Here is a 17,494-nt window from a genome sequence, read left to right as displayed (position 1 = left end):
TATGTTTTGGAAAGATTGTATACTAAAAGGTAAACGTTATTGTGACATACAAAAGACAAAGATAATTGATAATAAGTTTTTACTGCCGTGTATGAAACGTTATAACATGGAAAGAGAAATGTCCGAAGGTATGGAAACGAGCAATAATCCATGAAAAGGGCGCACCTGCCATATGCAAATGAGCTACATCACTAGAGGGGGTCCAGAGCGAAGTTCACACAGTCAGTAGCGAGTGTGTCCACTTTGAGCATTGATACAGGCATGGCACCGTCGTCTCATTGAGGCCACTAAACGCTGGAGAAAGTTCCTGGGAATGTCATTCCAGATCTGAGGAAGGATCAGCCAGATTTCCTGCAGCGAGGGGTTGTCACGGGTGGTCGGCCGCTACTGGGACGGTCCCTGACCTGGTTGTTTTATTGATATCGTTGCCATATGTCTAAGATTCAAGCATGACTCGCCATCTGTAATAATAATACAAATAAACAACAGCTGAACCCTCCAGCTTACCTACTGCATTTGGTATTGTATTTACTTAAAGGGACATTCCTGAGTTTGCTGCATTGTAAGATGCTTCCGACTAATAAAATATTTCTACAATTAAACTTACATATTAAATATATTTTCTTGTTTATAATATCAGTGTTTGTATATTCAATGTATTTGTGGTCGTCTTAATATTTGTAAGAAGCCCAAACTGGATTTTGTCTTCAAATAATTTCGTACGTACGAAAAAAGCTTATTTTAGGAAATAGAATGTAATTTAACCTAGTACAAATATTAGAACGATCAGAAACACGTTTAATATACAGCCACTAATATTTTATGCTGGACAGTATATTTGATATGTAATTACAATCGTTAAAAAGTCTCTTTTAGTCAATAACGTCTTAAAAATTGCAGCAAACTCAGGAATATCCCTTTAATGGTATCAACCACTGTTTTGTCATTCGACTGCACTATTTAGAGATACGGCCCTGATCACATTTTTTGGTTTTGTCAATCAGATTGTATTATACAGAACTGCTATAGGTATTACATAATTGTGATTAATGTATACACGCACGCACACACGCACACACACAATTTAAGCCCATTGGGTCGAACACCGTTGGAGGCCGTTAATTTGTTCGACCCATCGGCTAGTTCGAATCATGCATTTGGACACCTTCTTCCGACGCCATACTAACCGTAAATAAAATGTGGTGAGTGCATCGTGAAATAAAAAAACGTTTCCTTCCTTCCTTCGGGACTATCAGTGACGCTTTATGTAATTTTGAATTACAATCTGATTAAAATTAGCTCTACTGGGTCTAGCCAGTAGATCTAACAGCATTGCGTGGACTCCCATGTCCATGTGACATTTCATCTATAAATAACAACTTAAATATCGACCAATTACACTTCGCCTTTTATTGCGTTATTCGGGAGCATACAAAGTCTAAAAATATCGGACTATTTATGCAATAGGCGAACTTGTTGGTCTATTTCAACATTAAAAAAAAACCAGGGGGAAAAGTTCAGCAATAAACTTTGGATTGTATACTACTATTGTTAAATCCCCCGAACAGACAACTGGACTCGGTGAAGTGGTTTTATAGGGTTCTTTATTCCGGAGAATATAAGTATATCGTCGAATAAACCCTTTAGCTGTGGGCTTTAGGGCGGTAACACCAACACCGTCAAAACGTCAATTATTCCTGTGTACGATTAAAGCAGATGAATGCGTGGCCTGTGCAGCTCGTGACAGGTAAAGGAATGTCAGGTGAGTGACAAAGAATAGCCACCAACTGGGTCAAACACAGCTGGCCAGTCTATTGGTTGATCGTCACTGTCCCTGGTCAGAGGTCAGATATAAAGACAGGTAAATGCATGTGCCTACAGTTCCTAGCCAAAGGTTTAGGTGCATGTGCGTTGTGCATAATAAAATCATTAAAACAATAAAACCTACATGGTTACACTATAAACAGGTTTTATGGCTACACCATCACGGTTTTTTTTTTTTTTTTCGTCTTGAAACGAATTTTATATAAAATGTTATATTGCAATTAGTTTCCGGCATACTTCGTAATTCACCCGAATTATTTCGTATACCCTCGGCATAATCCCGAATGTTTTCAAATTCTTTTCAAATCACTGGCATGATTTTGCAAGTAAGGTTTTGATTGGTCGAATGAAAGGTCAACTGGACATGAGCTCCAACGGGCTGCTGTTAGATCCACATGTAATAGTGGAGCTAATTTTAATTAGATTGTTTGAATTAACGATTTAAAACCGAAGTGTATTTATTTGTTTACAATTTTGTATGAAATAAACTATGCCACGATGTTATCTGTGTTACATATTGTAAAACAAAGTATTAAGTATTTAGTGCTAGTATAGCTAAGAAGAAAGGACTTCTCTTGTTTATATTTAACTACAATTTGTACACGCATAACAGGGGAAACATTGTTACCTTCCCTTGTTCAACCACGGAGGGATGTAGCCCAATGGTAAAGTGTTAGCTTGATGCGCGGTCGGTCTAGGATCGATCCTTGTTGGTGGGCCCATTGGGCTATATCTCGTTTCAGCCAGTGGACCACGACTGGTATATCAAAGGTCGTGGTATGTGCTATCTTGTCTGTGGGATGGTGCATATAAAAGACCCCTTGCTACTAATGGAAAGAAAGAAAGAAAGAAATGTTTCATTTAACGACTCACTCAACACATTTTATTTACGGTTATATGGCGTCAGACATATGGTTAAGGACCACACAGATTTTGAGAGGAAACCCGCTGTCGCCACTACATGTGCTACTCTTTCCGATTAGCAGCAAGGGATCTTTTATTTGCGCTTCCCACAGGCAGGATAGCACAAACCATGGCCTTTGTTGAACCAGTTATGGATCACTGGTCGGTGCAAGTGATTTACACCTACCCATTGAGCCTTGCGGAGCACTCACTCAGGGTTTGGAGTCGGTATCTGGATTAAAAATCCCATGCCTCGACTGGGATCCGAACCCAGTACCTACCAGCCTGTAGACCGATGGCCTACCACGACGCCACCGAGGCCGGTGCTACTAATGGAAAAACTTAGCTGGTTTCCTCTCTAAGACTATATGTAAAAAAATACCAAATGTTTGACGTACAATAGCCGATGATTAATAAATCAATGTGCTCTAGTGGTGTAGTCAAACAAAACAAACTTTAACTTTTGTTGTTCAACCATTGCACTAGATACACCCATGCGCAGAGTATAAATCGTTTGCTACTGCAGTTATCAAAGAAACTGACGAGAGAGTCGGAGTATGACGTAGGGTAACAGGTGGTTATATGGCAGAATACAATTGTACGTAAAATCGTAAATTATTATACAACTACCATTTATCAATAACTTGCGTCGACATTGTTTCCTGTTTGTTACGTTACCTAGCCGTCAATGAGGACATAACTGTTCTGATCTTCAAATTTGAATACAAACAGGATCAAAAAGTCTAGCTGCACGACTGACATCAAAACTTAAGAGAGTTGCAGCTGGATTCATTGTATCTGACGTAAGGTTTCAGTGTTGTTTATCCTATACCTACTGAACTGGGTTTTTTTAAGATGACAAACATAATAATTGTAGTAGTGGCCTTAGTAGTGGTGGTAATGGTAGATGGTGTTACTCTCACAGTAGAGAACTCTTTAGAAACATTTTCAGATTCATAAACGTTTTGGTGTTGAGTTCGTTTCCTTAATACTCGAACTAGTTGTCGTTTGATTCTCCATTTAAATCAAAACATTTGAAGATTAAAGATTATGGTTATATATAATTATTATTAAATTAAAGCTTTGGTATTCATTGTAAAAATTGAAATAAACTAGTTATTTCAGATATTTTCCATCTTTTTTCTTAATTCTTTCTTTCTTTTTTTCTATATTTCTTTCTTTCTTTCTTTTTTCTTTCTTCTTCTTGTTATTTGTGATATTGTCCCAGATCACAAACATAGCAATGTCACGGATGAGAGCATCCCCAACCACTGCTGCACATATTAATGATTTGCTTCTGTTTGTGTATCTCTAGTTTCTTGCAAAATCCTGTTGTGTTCCTCAGTTTGATTGTTATGGCGATAAATTTGAATATAAATTATATATATACATATATGTATACATTACTGTTATATTATAATTATATAATGTCGCCATTAGTGTTATATTGTATGCATATATGAAACGGCCTAGTAAGTTGGCAAACTTGTGCCTAATCCTTTTGTTGTTTTTGTAATAAAATATGTTTTCAATCAACCCATGAAGCCCATTCTTTGATAAATGTATCTTTTAACTCTTTTGTTAACAAAGCATAACTTATAAACAAAATTAGGGTTATATTGTCTGTTTGTAGAAATTAACCTCATGTTAAAAATATTTGCTTTCTGTTTAGGTTACAATGATGCTGTTTTCTGTTGCCCTCTACTCTCTGTTGGTCCTATGTACCGCCGCACCATCCGAGTCGGTTGGACACCCAAGAACGCGACGTAAGTTGCATTCGTTACTAAATAAATAAAAAAAGATTGCACCATGGCTACAGAAAAGCATATTGCTATGTTGTAAAGATAAAGAAATAACTTCGAAATGCAATACGTTTTGTTTTAAAATGTATAAGTGTGTTAATGAAGCAACCGAAAAGTGTCTCGTTGATAGGGCGTTCGCTTGAGATGCGATGAGTTGTGAACGTGGGTGTCTATTTATGTATACTCTATACTCGTCGGGAAAAGGTCCTGTGCGCCAAAAAGAATGCGATGAGTTGTGAACGTGGGTGTCTATTTATGTATACTATATACTCGTCGGGAAAAGGTCCTGTGCACAAAAAAGAATGCGATGAGTTGTGAACGTGGGTGTCTATTTATGTATACTATATACTCGTCGGGAAAAGGTCCTGTGCACCAAAAAGAATGCGATGAGTTGTGAACGTGGGTGTCTATTTATGTATACTATATACTCGTCGGGAACAGGTCCTGTGCATCAAAAAGAAAGCGATGAGTTGTGAAGGTGGGTGTCTATTTATGTATACTATATACTCGTCGGGAGCAGGTCCTGTGCATCATAAAGAATGGTCTCAAACAAACTGCAAAGTTTGTAAATGGTTAAAATTTGACCGCCAAAAAAATTATCACATCAACATAATTGTGCAAATCGTCTCATGTTTACGAATGACCAAAAATAATTTATTGAAAACGATTTACGTTTTTCTTCATTACAGTTAAACATAATACGTTGTGCAGTACATGCATAAGAACCAGTTTCCATGGGTATACTCTACTCCACTCCACTCCACTCTACGTCACGCCACTCAAGACACGCCACTCTACTCCGCTCCATGCCATTCTACTTGCGTTTTGCAAGCATCTAGAAAACAAAATATAAATGTTTTTGATGATAATGTTCAGTTAAAACAATAGATTTATACATATCAATATATCCATACATCTATGCACACATATATATGTAGATATATAACAAGATAGATAGATGGATGGATGGATGGATAGATGGATAGATGGATAGATAGATAGATCAGGTGAAAACGTATATTATTGTCTGGGAATGCTAGCTAAATGTAACTAAGTATCATTGTCCTTAACAAAAAGGTCAGACTTGGACGAACTGCGTCGTGAACGGCGTCACGTACAGGAACGGAGATTATTTTACCATGACCCAGACCCCATGTATGGGCTATAGGTGCATCAGGGGACGTTATCAAGTGGAAATCTGGCGTGAGTATTAGTTCACACTTCGCGTGTTTATTATGTCAACATAGACTGATGAGAGATTGAAATAGCTGAAGTAGCTTTTGTTTAATAACGACACAAAGAGAGAGAGAGAGAGAGAGAGAGAGAGAGAGAGAGAGAGAGAGAGAGAGAGAGAGAGAGAGAGAGAGAGAGAGATAGACACACACACACACGCAGAGAAAGTGCGTGTGCGTGTGTGTGCCTTTGTGTGTGCGTGTGTGTGTGTGCGTGCGTGCGTGTGTGTGCGTGTGTGTGTGTGTTTGGCTATGTGTGTGTGTGTGTACGATTTTTTATGTCAACGAGTGATGTGCGAAGCAATGCGTGAAAACCATGAAGTGGTCTATTTATTATATACATTTTTCTTAATTTTTGACTCCAAAAATCCCACTAAATTAGTTACTAGAAAAATAAAACAACAAGCCATTAAAGACTGACAAGAGCCAAAGCACCACTGATCATCTCGCCAGAAATAAAGAATGCACAACAAAACAAATTGCGGTTTTACTTTTAAAAAATGATTGAATAATAATTGAAATTGTATATAAGGTTTGTTATATTCCATGTGATTCTTAATAATAATGATTTTTTTTTATTAATAAATAACTATGAGTGTATTAATACAATTCGTCAATCTGTGTGAAAATAAAATTTAATTTTGGAAATTTATCTGCCGTTAAAAATTTAAATTACCGCTTTTAAATACTAACAAAACAGGGAAAGCGCCAAAGATTCATGAGCAGGTAACATGTCGATTCATTTTTCTCAGACAGACGGTGATGGCTTGGTTTTAGTTGGTTTCAATCAAAGAAAGAAATGTTTTATTTAACGACGACGCCACCGAGGCCGGTGGTTTCAATCAATACCAGGTGTATTTTGGAATAACTAGCTGTTGATAGAAATATATCGTTTTTGTCACCTTCAGATTAACACTTTATTGTATTTTATAGAAATGCCATTTATATTTTTACCGGCCTTGGTGGCGTCGTGGCAGGCCATCGGTCTACAGGCTGGTAGGCACTGGGTTCGGATCCCAGTCGAGGCATGGGATTTTTAATCCAGATACCGACTCCAAACCCTGAGTGAGTGCTCCGCAAGGCTCAATGGGTAGGTGTAAACCACTTACACCGACCAGTGATCCATAACTGGTTCAACAAAGGCCATGGTTTGTGCTATCCTGCCTGTGGAAGCGCAAATAAAAGACCCCTTGCTGCTAATCGGAAGAGTAGCCCATGTAGTGGCGACAGCGGGTTTCCTCTCAAAATCTGTGTGGTCCTTAACCAGATGTCTGACGCCATATAACCGTAAATAAAATGTGTTGAGTGCGTCGTTAAATAAAACATTTCTTTCTTCATTTTTTTTATATTTTATTTATATCTCTCTCGTAGTCGATCGAAAACACGTGACGCCGTCATAAATTATGTTTCGGTAGGACGAGGGGCATTCTGGCAGAACAGTGGTCTTTTTGAAAGAAATTTCAATAAAAATGACCGATTATATAACGACAATTAAACTGATAATAATTTCATTACACTTTTGTGAAAGCGATCGTCCAAATAAATAACAAACAAAACAAAACAAAACAAAACAAAACATGAATCGAGTTACAGTACAGGTTATTGTATATATGCAATTAAGTTCAGATATTTTACCGTCATTGCTTTTCATGGGTGCAATTTTTTAAACTACTTTTTTTTTTGAAAATATGATTAGATATTTTGGTAATAATCAAACTAAAAAACAATAGTGCAATATTGACCTGAATAATTAGACTTTAATAATTTAGCATGAACCTGTTCCACCTGTAAGTTTCGGTAATACAATATTTCAAATATCGCTTCTATATTTTCACTGTAACTAAAAATACAGTAAAAACAAATATATAATAATCAATCAATCAATCAATCAATCAATCAATCAATCAATCAATATATATATTGCATGAATGAGACTGATATACGAAATTTATGTAACGAGTTTGGAAATTATTTTACATTGCTAGAAATCTTCCTCAAAATATTGCTGGCACTGCTGCAAATACTATATAATGGTACGTATTGTGATAGACAGTACCCCCCCCCCCCCCCCCCCCCCCCCAATCTCATAATACCCTAGTCAAGGAGCAATTCCTCCCCTTTTTATATCTGGAACAGATGCTACCGTAATACATTACTGATACCTGGGCTGCGTTAAACCGCTAGACTGGTTTAGGCGCCTCACGTTAAACCAAAATGGCCACTTCGGAGACCAATCAAATAGTTAGCGAACGTTAGCGAAACGTTTGCTGGCTGAACTTAAGGCTATTTCCTTTTTTTCTGGTCACTGCCTATTGATTATTTTAATTTAGGCATGAACCTGCTTCTTCATAACATGCCTGTTATAAAAATAGTTTTATAAAAATTGCTATTATATTTTAGGGTGTTCACATCAAGGTTTCTGTCACGCCATGCATTCGGAAATTATTATAGGCTGCACCGTACATCGATGTCAGAGGGTAGCCAACCGAGTTGAATTCGTGCCAGCAAGATACCGTAAGTAAATCTCCTGTCCCTGGGCATCTACGGTAGAGGTGTGTGTACGTGTGTGTGTGTGTGTACGTGTGTGTGTGTGTGTGTGTGTGTGTGTACGTGTGTGTGTGTGTACGTATGTGTGTGTGTGTGTATGTGTGTGTGTGTACGTGTGTGTGTGTACGTGTGTGTGTACGTGTGTGTGTGTGTGTGTTTACATGTGTGTGTGTGTGTGTGTGTGTGTCTGTTTGACTGTTTGAGTGTGCATGCGTACGTACGTATGTTTGTTTTTTATGTATGTCTGTGTTTGTACTTAGTTATTTGTAATAATGTCACTAGGTAGTGAAATCATACGTTTGTCGTAGACCATATTTCACTGATGCATACTATCGAAATTATCAATAGTTGAGCAAACAATTGCGATAGTTATTGCTAATGAGGCACTGACTATCACAACATATCGATAGTTCGATGTATTGTTACACCACTAGTTGTAATGGGGCTTTGTATTCATGCATCGATCAATTTGGGTAATTTTCAAACAAGCTGATTTTGTGAAAAGTCGAATAGCTAAACCTTTGTGTTTGTAAGGTTTGATGAGCAAACTTTCCATAAATATGCGTGATATCCGCCAACTCCCGTTTAGGTCTGGTTTGTATGGGTGTGAACATTGTCAAAAATGCACCCAGAACCATGCAGTTTGGGCATATTATGATGAAAGTAACAAACGAATTTAACTAAAAATATTTCAAATGAGTAATCTTTATAATTATGACCCTTTTTGTAATTTCCTTGAGACTGAAAATACCTGTATCTTTATTTTTAAACCATAGGTGGGTGTTTGAAATATCAGGGCTGGCATGTATTAAATCTAAGCTGAAGCTTCCTAAATAACTGTGGTCTTCTACTTAAGCTTTGTTACATCGTTGTAAGACAAGACTTTGGTCGCAACTCAGTTTACACAGTGGTCAAGGACACTACGGTTTTGACATTGAGCTTTTTTATACAACGATTATGTGTTGGATCGATTAATTTGTAGTTAAAGGCGCAGATCCTAGTTTCAGCCCGTAACATGGACACCAGGGCCGTAGCTGGGGGGGGGGGGGAGAGGGTTAGCTGCATCACCCCCCCCCCCCCCCCGGAAAAAAATCCGGAAAAAATATATAGGAACGTAAAGAAAATTTTCTTCTTAACCGCTTAAGGAGTTTTAGACTATTAACTACTCTGTTGCCCCCCTCCCCCCAAAAACAAACAAACAAACAAACAACAACAACAAAAAAACCAACACAAAATCATACCTACGCCCAGGACACCAAGTTTAATTAATCTACAAACCTGCAACGCACATTTAAATATGGTTATAACAGAGAAAAGCTAAAGTCTGTGATGTTTAAACAGGGAAATAACGTCCAAAATAACTAGAGCTTGTCTCATTAACCATTACTTCTTAAACAAACGTGCGTTTTTAAAAAACTAGGGTATGTCGCTTTAAAACACATACATGCAAATATAGCGAAATGTGACACCTGTAACTTTGTCAATGTACCTTTAAAATCCACATTTAGGCGCTTGTGCAGGGAGCATCTAGACTGTAGTCGAGTCATGCTCCCCGGAAAATATATATTTTAAAAATACAAAAAGAAAAATTGAAGTGAGGGTCAACACACTATAAATTATGTTAGCTTCGTATAAGCCCTTCGGAACACCTAATTAAATAAACCGTGTGAAATCTATTAGTAGTGGTAGTAGTTATAGTTGTAGAAGCAGCAGTAGTAGTAGTAGCAGCAGTAGCAGCAGAAGCAGCAGCAGCAACAGCAGCAGTAGCAGTAGTAGCAGCAGCAGTAGTAGTAGTAGTAGTAGTAGTAGTAGTATGTTGTTATTGTTGTTGTTGTAGTTAAACATCTACTAGTTATGTATTTTAATTTCACAGAGTGTCGGGATGAAATTGGTCGGTGCCATCCGATATTTTCACAAAGACAGATTGGATGTTCTATACAAAAATGCGAACGCCGTGGAAATAAGATAGACTTCTACACTGTAAACCAAGGTACCAACAAATATAAAATAACTGAAAATACTAACTAATGAGATTTTAAAAATAGTTGGTCAATATCGTATTTTCAATTGCCCTTTACTAAATTTAGTAGTAATCTTAGTAGTCTTAGTAATAGTAGTAATAGTGATAGTAGTAGTAGTAGTAGTTGTAGTAGTAGTAGTGATAGCAGTGTTAGTGGTAGTAGTGGTAGTGGTAGTAGTAGTTGTAGTAGTAATAGTAGTAGTAGTAGTAGTAGTAGTAGTAATAGCTGTTGTTCTAATAGTACAAGTAGAAGTAGTAGTACTGGTGGTGGTGGTGGTGGTGGTGATGATAGTGGTAGTAGTAATAGTAATAGTAGTGATAGTAGTAGTAGTAGTAGTAGTAGTAGTAGTAGTAGTAATAGTAGTAGTCATAGTAGTTACGTATTGTTATTATTATTAGTAGTAGTTGTTAGGGCCTCCAGGAGTCCAAAATATTGGACTCGAGAACTTGAGGGTCAAACTTGACCCGGACCCGAGTACCCGACACTTACACTAGATGATAATCAGACTAAGGAATAAGTGAAATAGTATTAAATTCCAGCGCTGAACATGTATTGCATTACACACATTCGACTTTTTTTTCCAATCCATGTCACATAGCCCTATAATGTAACAGGTGGCAAGCATATGGTAAAATGACGTAAACAAATATAATTCAATGAGATTTCTTTTTCTTGCACAGATAATCGAGTCCAGAGAATGAACTTCCTGGGCTTGGCCCGTGCCAGAGTACTCGCGGAGACCCTAGTAGTGGTGGTGGTGGTGGTGGTGGTGGTAGTAGTAGTAGTAGTAGTAGTAGTAGTAGTAGTAGTAGTAGTAGTAGTAATGATAGTAGTAGTAGTAGTAGTAGTAGTAGTGATAGTAGTAGTAGTAGTAGTGATAGTAGTTATAGTAGTAGTAGTAGTAGTGAAAGTAGTAGTAGTAGTAGTAGTAGTGAAAGTAGTAGTAGTAGTGATAGTAGTAGTAGTAGTAGTAGTAGTAGTAGTAGTGGTGATAGTAGTAGTAGTAGTAGTAGTAGTGATAGTAGTAGTAGTAGTAGTGATAGTAGTAGTAGTAGTAGTAGTAATAGTAGTAGTAGTAGTAGTAGTAGTAGTGATAGTAGTAGTAGTAGTAGTAGTGATAGTAGTAGTAGTAGTGATAGTAGTAGTAGTAGTAGTGATAGTTGTAGTAGTAGTAGTAGTAGTAGTGATAGTAGTAGTAGGAGTAGTCACAGTAGTAGTAGTAGTGATTGTAGTAGTAGGAGAAGTAGTAATAGTAGGAGTAGTGATAGTAGTAGTGATAGTAGTAGTAGTAGTCGTAGTGGTGGTAGTGGTAGTAGTAGTAGTAGCAGTGGTAATAGTAATAGTCGTAGTAGTAGTCATAGTAGTAGTAATAGTAGTAGCGGTAGCGGCATTGGTAGTAGTAGTAGTAGTAGTAGTAGTAGTAGTAGTAGTAGTAGTGATAGTAGTAATACTAGTAGTAGTGATAGTAGTAAGTAGATAGGTAGTAGTAGCAGTAGTAGTAGTAGTTGTTGTTGTCGTAATACTAGGAGTGATAGTAGTTGTAATACTACTACTAGTAGTGATGGTGGTGGTAGTAGTAGTAGCGATAGTAGTAGTAGTAGTAGGTGTAGTAGTAATAGTAGTAGTTGTGGTAGAAGTAGGTAGTAGTAGTCGCCGTTGTCGTATACCGTAGTAGTGGTCGTAGTAATAGTGGTGGTGGTGGTGGTGGTGGTGGTGGTAGTAGTAGTAGTAGTAGTAGCAGTGGTCGTAGTAGTGGTGGTGATAGTAGTAGTAGTAGTACTAGTAGTAGTTGTATGTTGTTGTTGCTGTAGTAGTTAAAAATACTATTGTTGTTGTTTTTTAAATTTCACAGAGTGTCGGGATGAAAGCGGTCGGTGCCATCCGATATTTTCACAAAGACAAGTTGGATGTTCTATACAAAAATGCGAACGTCGTGGAAATAAGATCGACTTCTACACTGTAAAACAAGGTACTAGCAAATATAAAATAACTGTAAAAATACTAACTAATGACATTTTTAAACTGTTGTGTTCATATCGGTTTTTTCAATTGTCGTTCACTAAATTTGCTGCATATTAGTGGATACACAAGGGTTTCTAAACTAGTAGTAGCAGTAGTAGTGTTAGTAGTAGTAGTAGCAGCAGCAGCAGCAGTAGTAGTAGTAGTAGTAGTAGTAGTAGTAGTAGTAGTAGTAGTAGTAGTAGTAGTAGTGATAGTAGTAGTAGGAGTAGTCATAGTAGTAGTAGTAGTGATTGTAGTAGTAGGAGAAGTAGTAATAGTAGGAGTAGTCATAGTAGTAGTGATAGTAGTAGTAGTCGTCGTAGTGGTGGTAGTGGTAGTAGTAGTAGTAGTAGTGGTAATAGTAATAGTCGTAGTAGTAGTCATAGTAGTAGTAATAGTAGTAGCGGTAGCGGCATTGGTAGTAGTAGTAGTAGTAGTAGTAGTAGTGATAGTAGTAATACTAGTAGTAGTGATAGTAGTAAGTAGATAGGTAGTAGTAGCAGTAGTAGTAGTTGTTGTTGTTGTCGTAATACTAGGAGTGATAGTAGTTGTAATACTACTACTAGTAGTGATGGTGGTGGTAGTAGTAGTAGCGATAGTAGTAGTAGTAGTGGTAGTAGTAGTAGGTGTAGTAGTAATAGTAGTAGTTGTGGTAGAAGTAGGTAGTAGTAGTCGCCGTTGTCGTATACCGTAGTAGTGGTCGTAGTAGTAGTGGTGGTGGTGGTGGTGGTAGTAGTAGTGTAGTAGTAGTAGTAGTAGTAGTAGTAGTAGTAGTAGTAGTAGTAGTAGTAGTAGTAGTAGTAGCAGTGGTCGTAGTAGTGGTGGTGATAGTAGTAGTAGTAGTAGTACTAGTAGTAGTTGTATGTTGTTGTTGCTGTAGTAGTTAAAAATACTATTGTTGTTGTTTTTTAAATTTCACAGAGTGTCGGGATGAAAGCGGTCGGTGCCATCCGATATTTTCACAAAGACAAGTTGGATGTTCTATACAAAAATGCGAACGTCGTGGAAATAAGATCGACTTCTACACTGTAAAACAAGGTACTAGCAAATATAAAATAACTGTAAAAATACTAACTAATGACATTTTTAAACTGTTGTGTTCATATCGGTTTTTTCAATTGTCGTTCACTAAATTTGCTGCATATTAGTGGATACACAAGGGTTTCTAAACTAGTAGTAGCAGTAGTAGTGTTAGTAGTAGTAGCAGCAGCAGCAGTAGTAGTAGTAGTAGTAGTAGTAGTAGTAGTAGTAGTAGTAGTAGTAGTAGTAGTAGTAGTAGTAGTAGTAGTTGTTGTTGTTGTTGTTGTTGTTGTTGTTGTTGTAGTAGTAGTATTTGTAGTAGCAGTAGCAGTTGCTGCTGCAGTAGTAGTAGTAGTAGTAGTAGTAGTAGTAGTAGTAGTAGTAGTAGTAGTAGTAGTAGTATGTTGTTGTTGTTTTATTGTTGTTGTAGTTAAATATCTACTGGTAATTTATTTTAATTTCACAGAGTGTCGGGATGAAAGTGGTCGGTGCCACCCGATTAATTCACAAAGACAAGTTGGATGTTCTATACAAAAATGCGAACGCCGTGGAAATAAGATCGACTTCTACACTGTAAAACAAGGTACTAGCAAATATAAAATAACTGTAAAAATACTAACTAATGACATTTTTAAAGTGTTGTGTTCATATCGGTTTTTTCAATTGTCCTTCACTAAATTTGCTGCATATTAGTGGATACACAGAAGTTTGTAAACTGGTAGTAGTAGTAGTAGTAGTAGTAGTAGTAGTAGTAGTAGTAGTAGTAGTAGCAGCAGCAGTAGTAGCAGTAATAGTGATATTATTATTATTAGTAGTAGTAGTAGTAGTAGTATTAGTAGTTGTAGTAGTAGTAGTAGTAGTAGTAGTAGTAGTAGTAGTAGTAGTAGTGATAGTAGTAGTAGTAGTAGTAGTGGTGGTGGTGGTGGTGGCAGAAGTATAGTGGTAGTAGTAGTAGTAGTAGCAACAGTAGTAGTAGTGATAGTAGTAGTAATGGTAGTAGTAGTAGGAGTAGTAGTAATGGTAGTAGTAGTAGTGATAATAGTAGTAGTTGTAGTAGTAATAGTGATAGTAGTAGTAATGGTAGTAGTAGTAATAATAGTAGTAGTAGTGGTGGTGGTGGTGGTAGTAGTAGTGGTAGTAGCAACAGCAGTGGTAGTAGTAGTAGCAGTAGTAGTAGTGATAGTAGTAGTAATGGTAGTAGTAGTAGTAGTAATGTTAGTAGTAGTAGTAGTAGTAGTAGTGGTGGTGGTGGTGGTGGTGGTGGTGGTAGTAGTAGTAGTAGTTGTAGTAGTAGTAGTAGTGATAGTAGTAGTAGTAGTAGTAGTAGTAGTGATAGTAGTAGTAGTAGTTGTAGTAGTAGTAGTAATGGTAGTAGTAGTAGTGATAATAGTAGTAGTAGTAGTAGTGATAGTAGTAGTAGTAGTTGTAGTAGTAGTGGTGATAGTAGTAGTAATGGTAGTAGTAATAATAGTAGTAGTAGTGGTGGTGGTGGTGGTGGTAGTAGTAGTAATATGTTGTTGTTTTTATTGCTGTTGTAGTGGTTGTGGTAGTAGTGCTAGTTGTAGATGTATGTTGTAGTTAAAATACTATTGTGTTTTTTTATTTCACAGAGTGTCGGGACAAAAGCGGTCGGTGCCATGCGATAAATTCATTAAGACAGATTGGATGTTCTATACAAAAATGCGAACGTCGTGGAAATAAGATAGATTTCTACACTGTAAACCAAGGTAACAGCAAATATAAAATAACTGTAAAAAAAAATACGAATAAGATTGTTTTAAATATCGTTTTTTTTAAATATGGGTATCCCAAACAAAGGGGTTACATTTCTGGTCTAGTTTCGTTTTCTTCCGTTTTTAATGGGTTCTTTGTGTGTGTGTGTGTGTGTGTGTGGGGGGGGGGGGGGGGGGGGGGGGGGGGGCTGTGTTGGGGATGTTGGGGTTTTTAGTCGTTGTTTCCGGGATTTTGTTTTAGTTTTTATTTAATTTCTATTTTTGCCTTTGGACGAGATCCAGCGCTTGCCTGAAATGTTTGTGTCGTGAGGCTCATTTTTAATTGGATCCCCCCAACCCTCGTCTTAACCAAAGAAAGAAAGGAAATGTTTTAACAACGCACACAACATATTTTATTTACGGTTATATGGCGTCAGACATATGGTTAAGGACCACACAGATATATAGGAAACCCGCTGTCGCCACTTCATGGGACACTCTTTTCGATTAGCAGCAAGGGATCTTTTATATGCACCATCCCACAGACAGGATAGTACATACCACGGGCTTTGTTTCACCAGTTGTGGAGCACTGGCTATAACGAGAAATAGCCTAAAGGGGCCACCGACGGGGATCGATCCTAAACCGATTGCGCATCAAGTGAACGCCTTACCCGCCTGACCGTCTTAACCAATGCACCACGACTTGTATATCGAAGGTCGTGGTATCTGCACTGTGGGAAAGTGCATATAAAAGATCTCTTGCTACTAATAGAAAAATCTAGATTATATGTAAAAAAACAAACCCAAATATTTGACATCCAATAGCCGATGATTAATAAATCAGTGTGCTCTAATGGTTTCGTTAAACAAAACAAACTTCTTCTTTTTCTAAGACAATTTGTCAGAAATACCAAATGTTTGACATTTAGTAGGCGATGATTAATAAATCAATGTGCTCTAGTGGTGACGTTAAACAAAACAAACTTTACTTTTTTACTTTTTTTCTATTTTAACTACTACTTCACTTTAATATTTTCATATACTTACCATCTGTGACACCCAATAGCCGATGTGTATTTTTGTGCTGGGGTGTCGTTAAACATTCATTCATTCATTTATCTATCAAACCAGTAGTCAGTCCGTTTTCATTAAAGATCTATGGGTGGGGAAAATATACGGTATGCGATATCTGTGATGTCACACGTTTTTAAAAACTGTCAAAACAATACTTTATTTACACTTGGGCCGTTGTACAACGGCATAGGGAATATATACATAAACATTTTGTCATATACACGTGACAAGATGGTTGACTGTAGATACATTAATTGCAATACATACACACATACACATACAATCACATATATCAATACATTATGTAATAATACAGATATTTGCTACAGATATACGGGTATCCAAGTACTTATAAACGAATAGAATGAATGAATGAATGAATGAATGAATGTTTAACGACACCCCAGCACAAAAAATACATCGGCTATTGGGTGTCAAAATATGGTAATGCAAACAAATAAAGTGATGATCAACATCAATATAAAAATTCAAAATTTAAATAAAAAACAGTGTAAAGAACTGCAAAAATACAAATATCACAGATAGATACTGACTTTTACTTAAAATTTCAATTGTGCTGTATTGGCCATTCTCAAAGAGAATGTTACACCCCTGCACCACGGTGAGGTTACAGCGCGCGCAGGGGTATAAACGAATAGATTATTAAACGTATATATGGTGCAGTACATAATGGTAATGGTGTTTGTAGTCAAGGGCGTTTGAATATATTTATGAAACGTGCTAATTTCTTTAAGGTACTAGTTCGTTTATCATTCATTAGTTCTTTAAATTTATAAGTATTTGGTCGCGTATAATAATAATAATATGGTTTTAGAAACTGGACTCTTGAATTATGGAAAAAATGGCAAATGAGCACTTTCGAAAGATTCCCATTAAACTTACTCTCTTGTTTGGCAACTAAAGACGTTTTTTGTTGTTGTTGTTGTTGTAACGTTGACAGACATAATTGAAATAATTGTCAGTTGTAACTTTTATAAATATGTAATTCAAGGCATTATCATTATATTTCACCAAAAAAAAAAAGAATAAATATTTTTGGTCATTATGCAACTTTGAGACTGTATTTTTAAGCGCTTTATTCTCCTATCTGCAGGTGCAAAAATGTGTCAAGATGTCAATGGAGGATGTCATTCGCCAGGGCCGGATATTTTCCCCTATCGCTTTCAAGATGGACGTTACCACAGATCGTGCAGTTGTGTGGATAGGGGGGCGCATGTTACAGTGTTATGTGTTGACTAATTGCATAGCCTGGCAAATAAACTATTCATTCTTCAGTAGTGGATATTGGCAATAAACGTGGTGTGTCACATTTCAAGGACTCAGTCTTGTTCTTTG

At 37.0% G+C, this 17,494-nt stretch overlaps 1 protein-coding gene across 2 annotated transcripts; it reads left to right on the top strand.

Moving 5' to 3' along the window:
- The first annotated feature begins 3,394 nt into the window (after positions 1-3,394).
- LOC121380230 lies at positions 3,395-17,468 on the top strand. 2 transcript variants are annotated; one of them, XM_041509055.1, is made up of 10 exons: positions 3,395-3,530; positions 4,400-4,493; positions 5,607-5,732; positions 8,162-8,275; positions 10,182-10,298; positions 12,182-12,298; positions 13,252-13,368; positions 13,817-13,933; positions 14,961-15,077; positions 17,253-17,468. In XM_041509055.1, the coding sequence occupies exons 2-10, from the start codon at positions 4,406-4,408 to the stop codon at positions 17,396-17,398; spliced, it is 1,059 nt and encodes a 352-aa protein (XP_041364989.1). In that variant the 5' UTR covers positions 3,395-3,530; positions 4,400-4,405; the 3' UTR covers positions 17,399-17,468. The 2 variants fall into 2 exon arrangements, with proteins under 2 accessions (XP_041364989.1, XP_041364990.1); XM_041509056.1 differs by lacking the exon at positions 13,252-13,368.
- The last annotated feature ends 26 nt before the right edge of the window (positions 17,469-17,494 follow it).

This window comes from Gigantopelta aegis, chromosome 8 (genome assembly GCF_016097555.1).
Source record: "Gigantopelta aegis isolate Gae_Host chromosome 8, Gae_host_genome, whole genome shotgun sequence".
Taxonomy (NCBI): Eukaryota; Metazoa; Mollusca; class Gastropoda; order Neomphalida; family Peltospiridae; genus Gigantopelta; species Gigantopelta aegis.
This window is presented reverse-complemented; position numbering and strand designations above follow the sequence as displayed.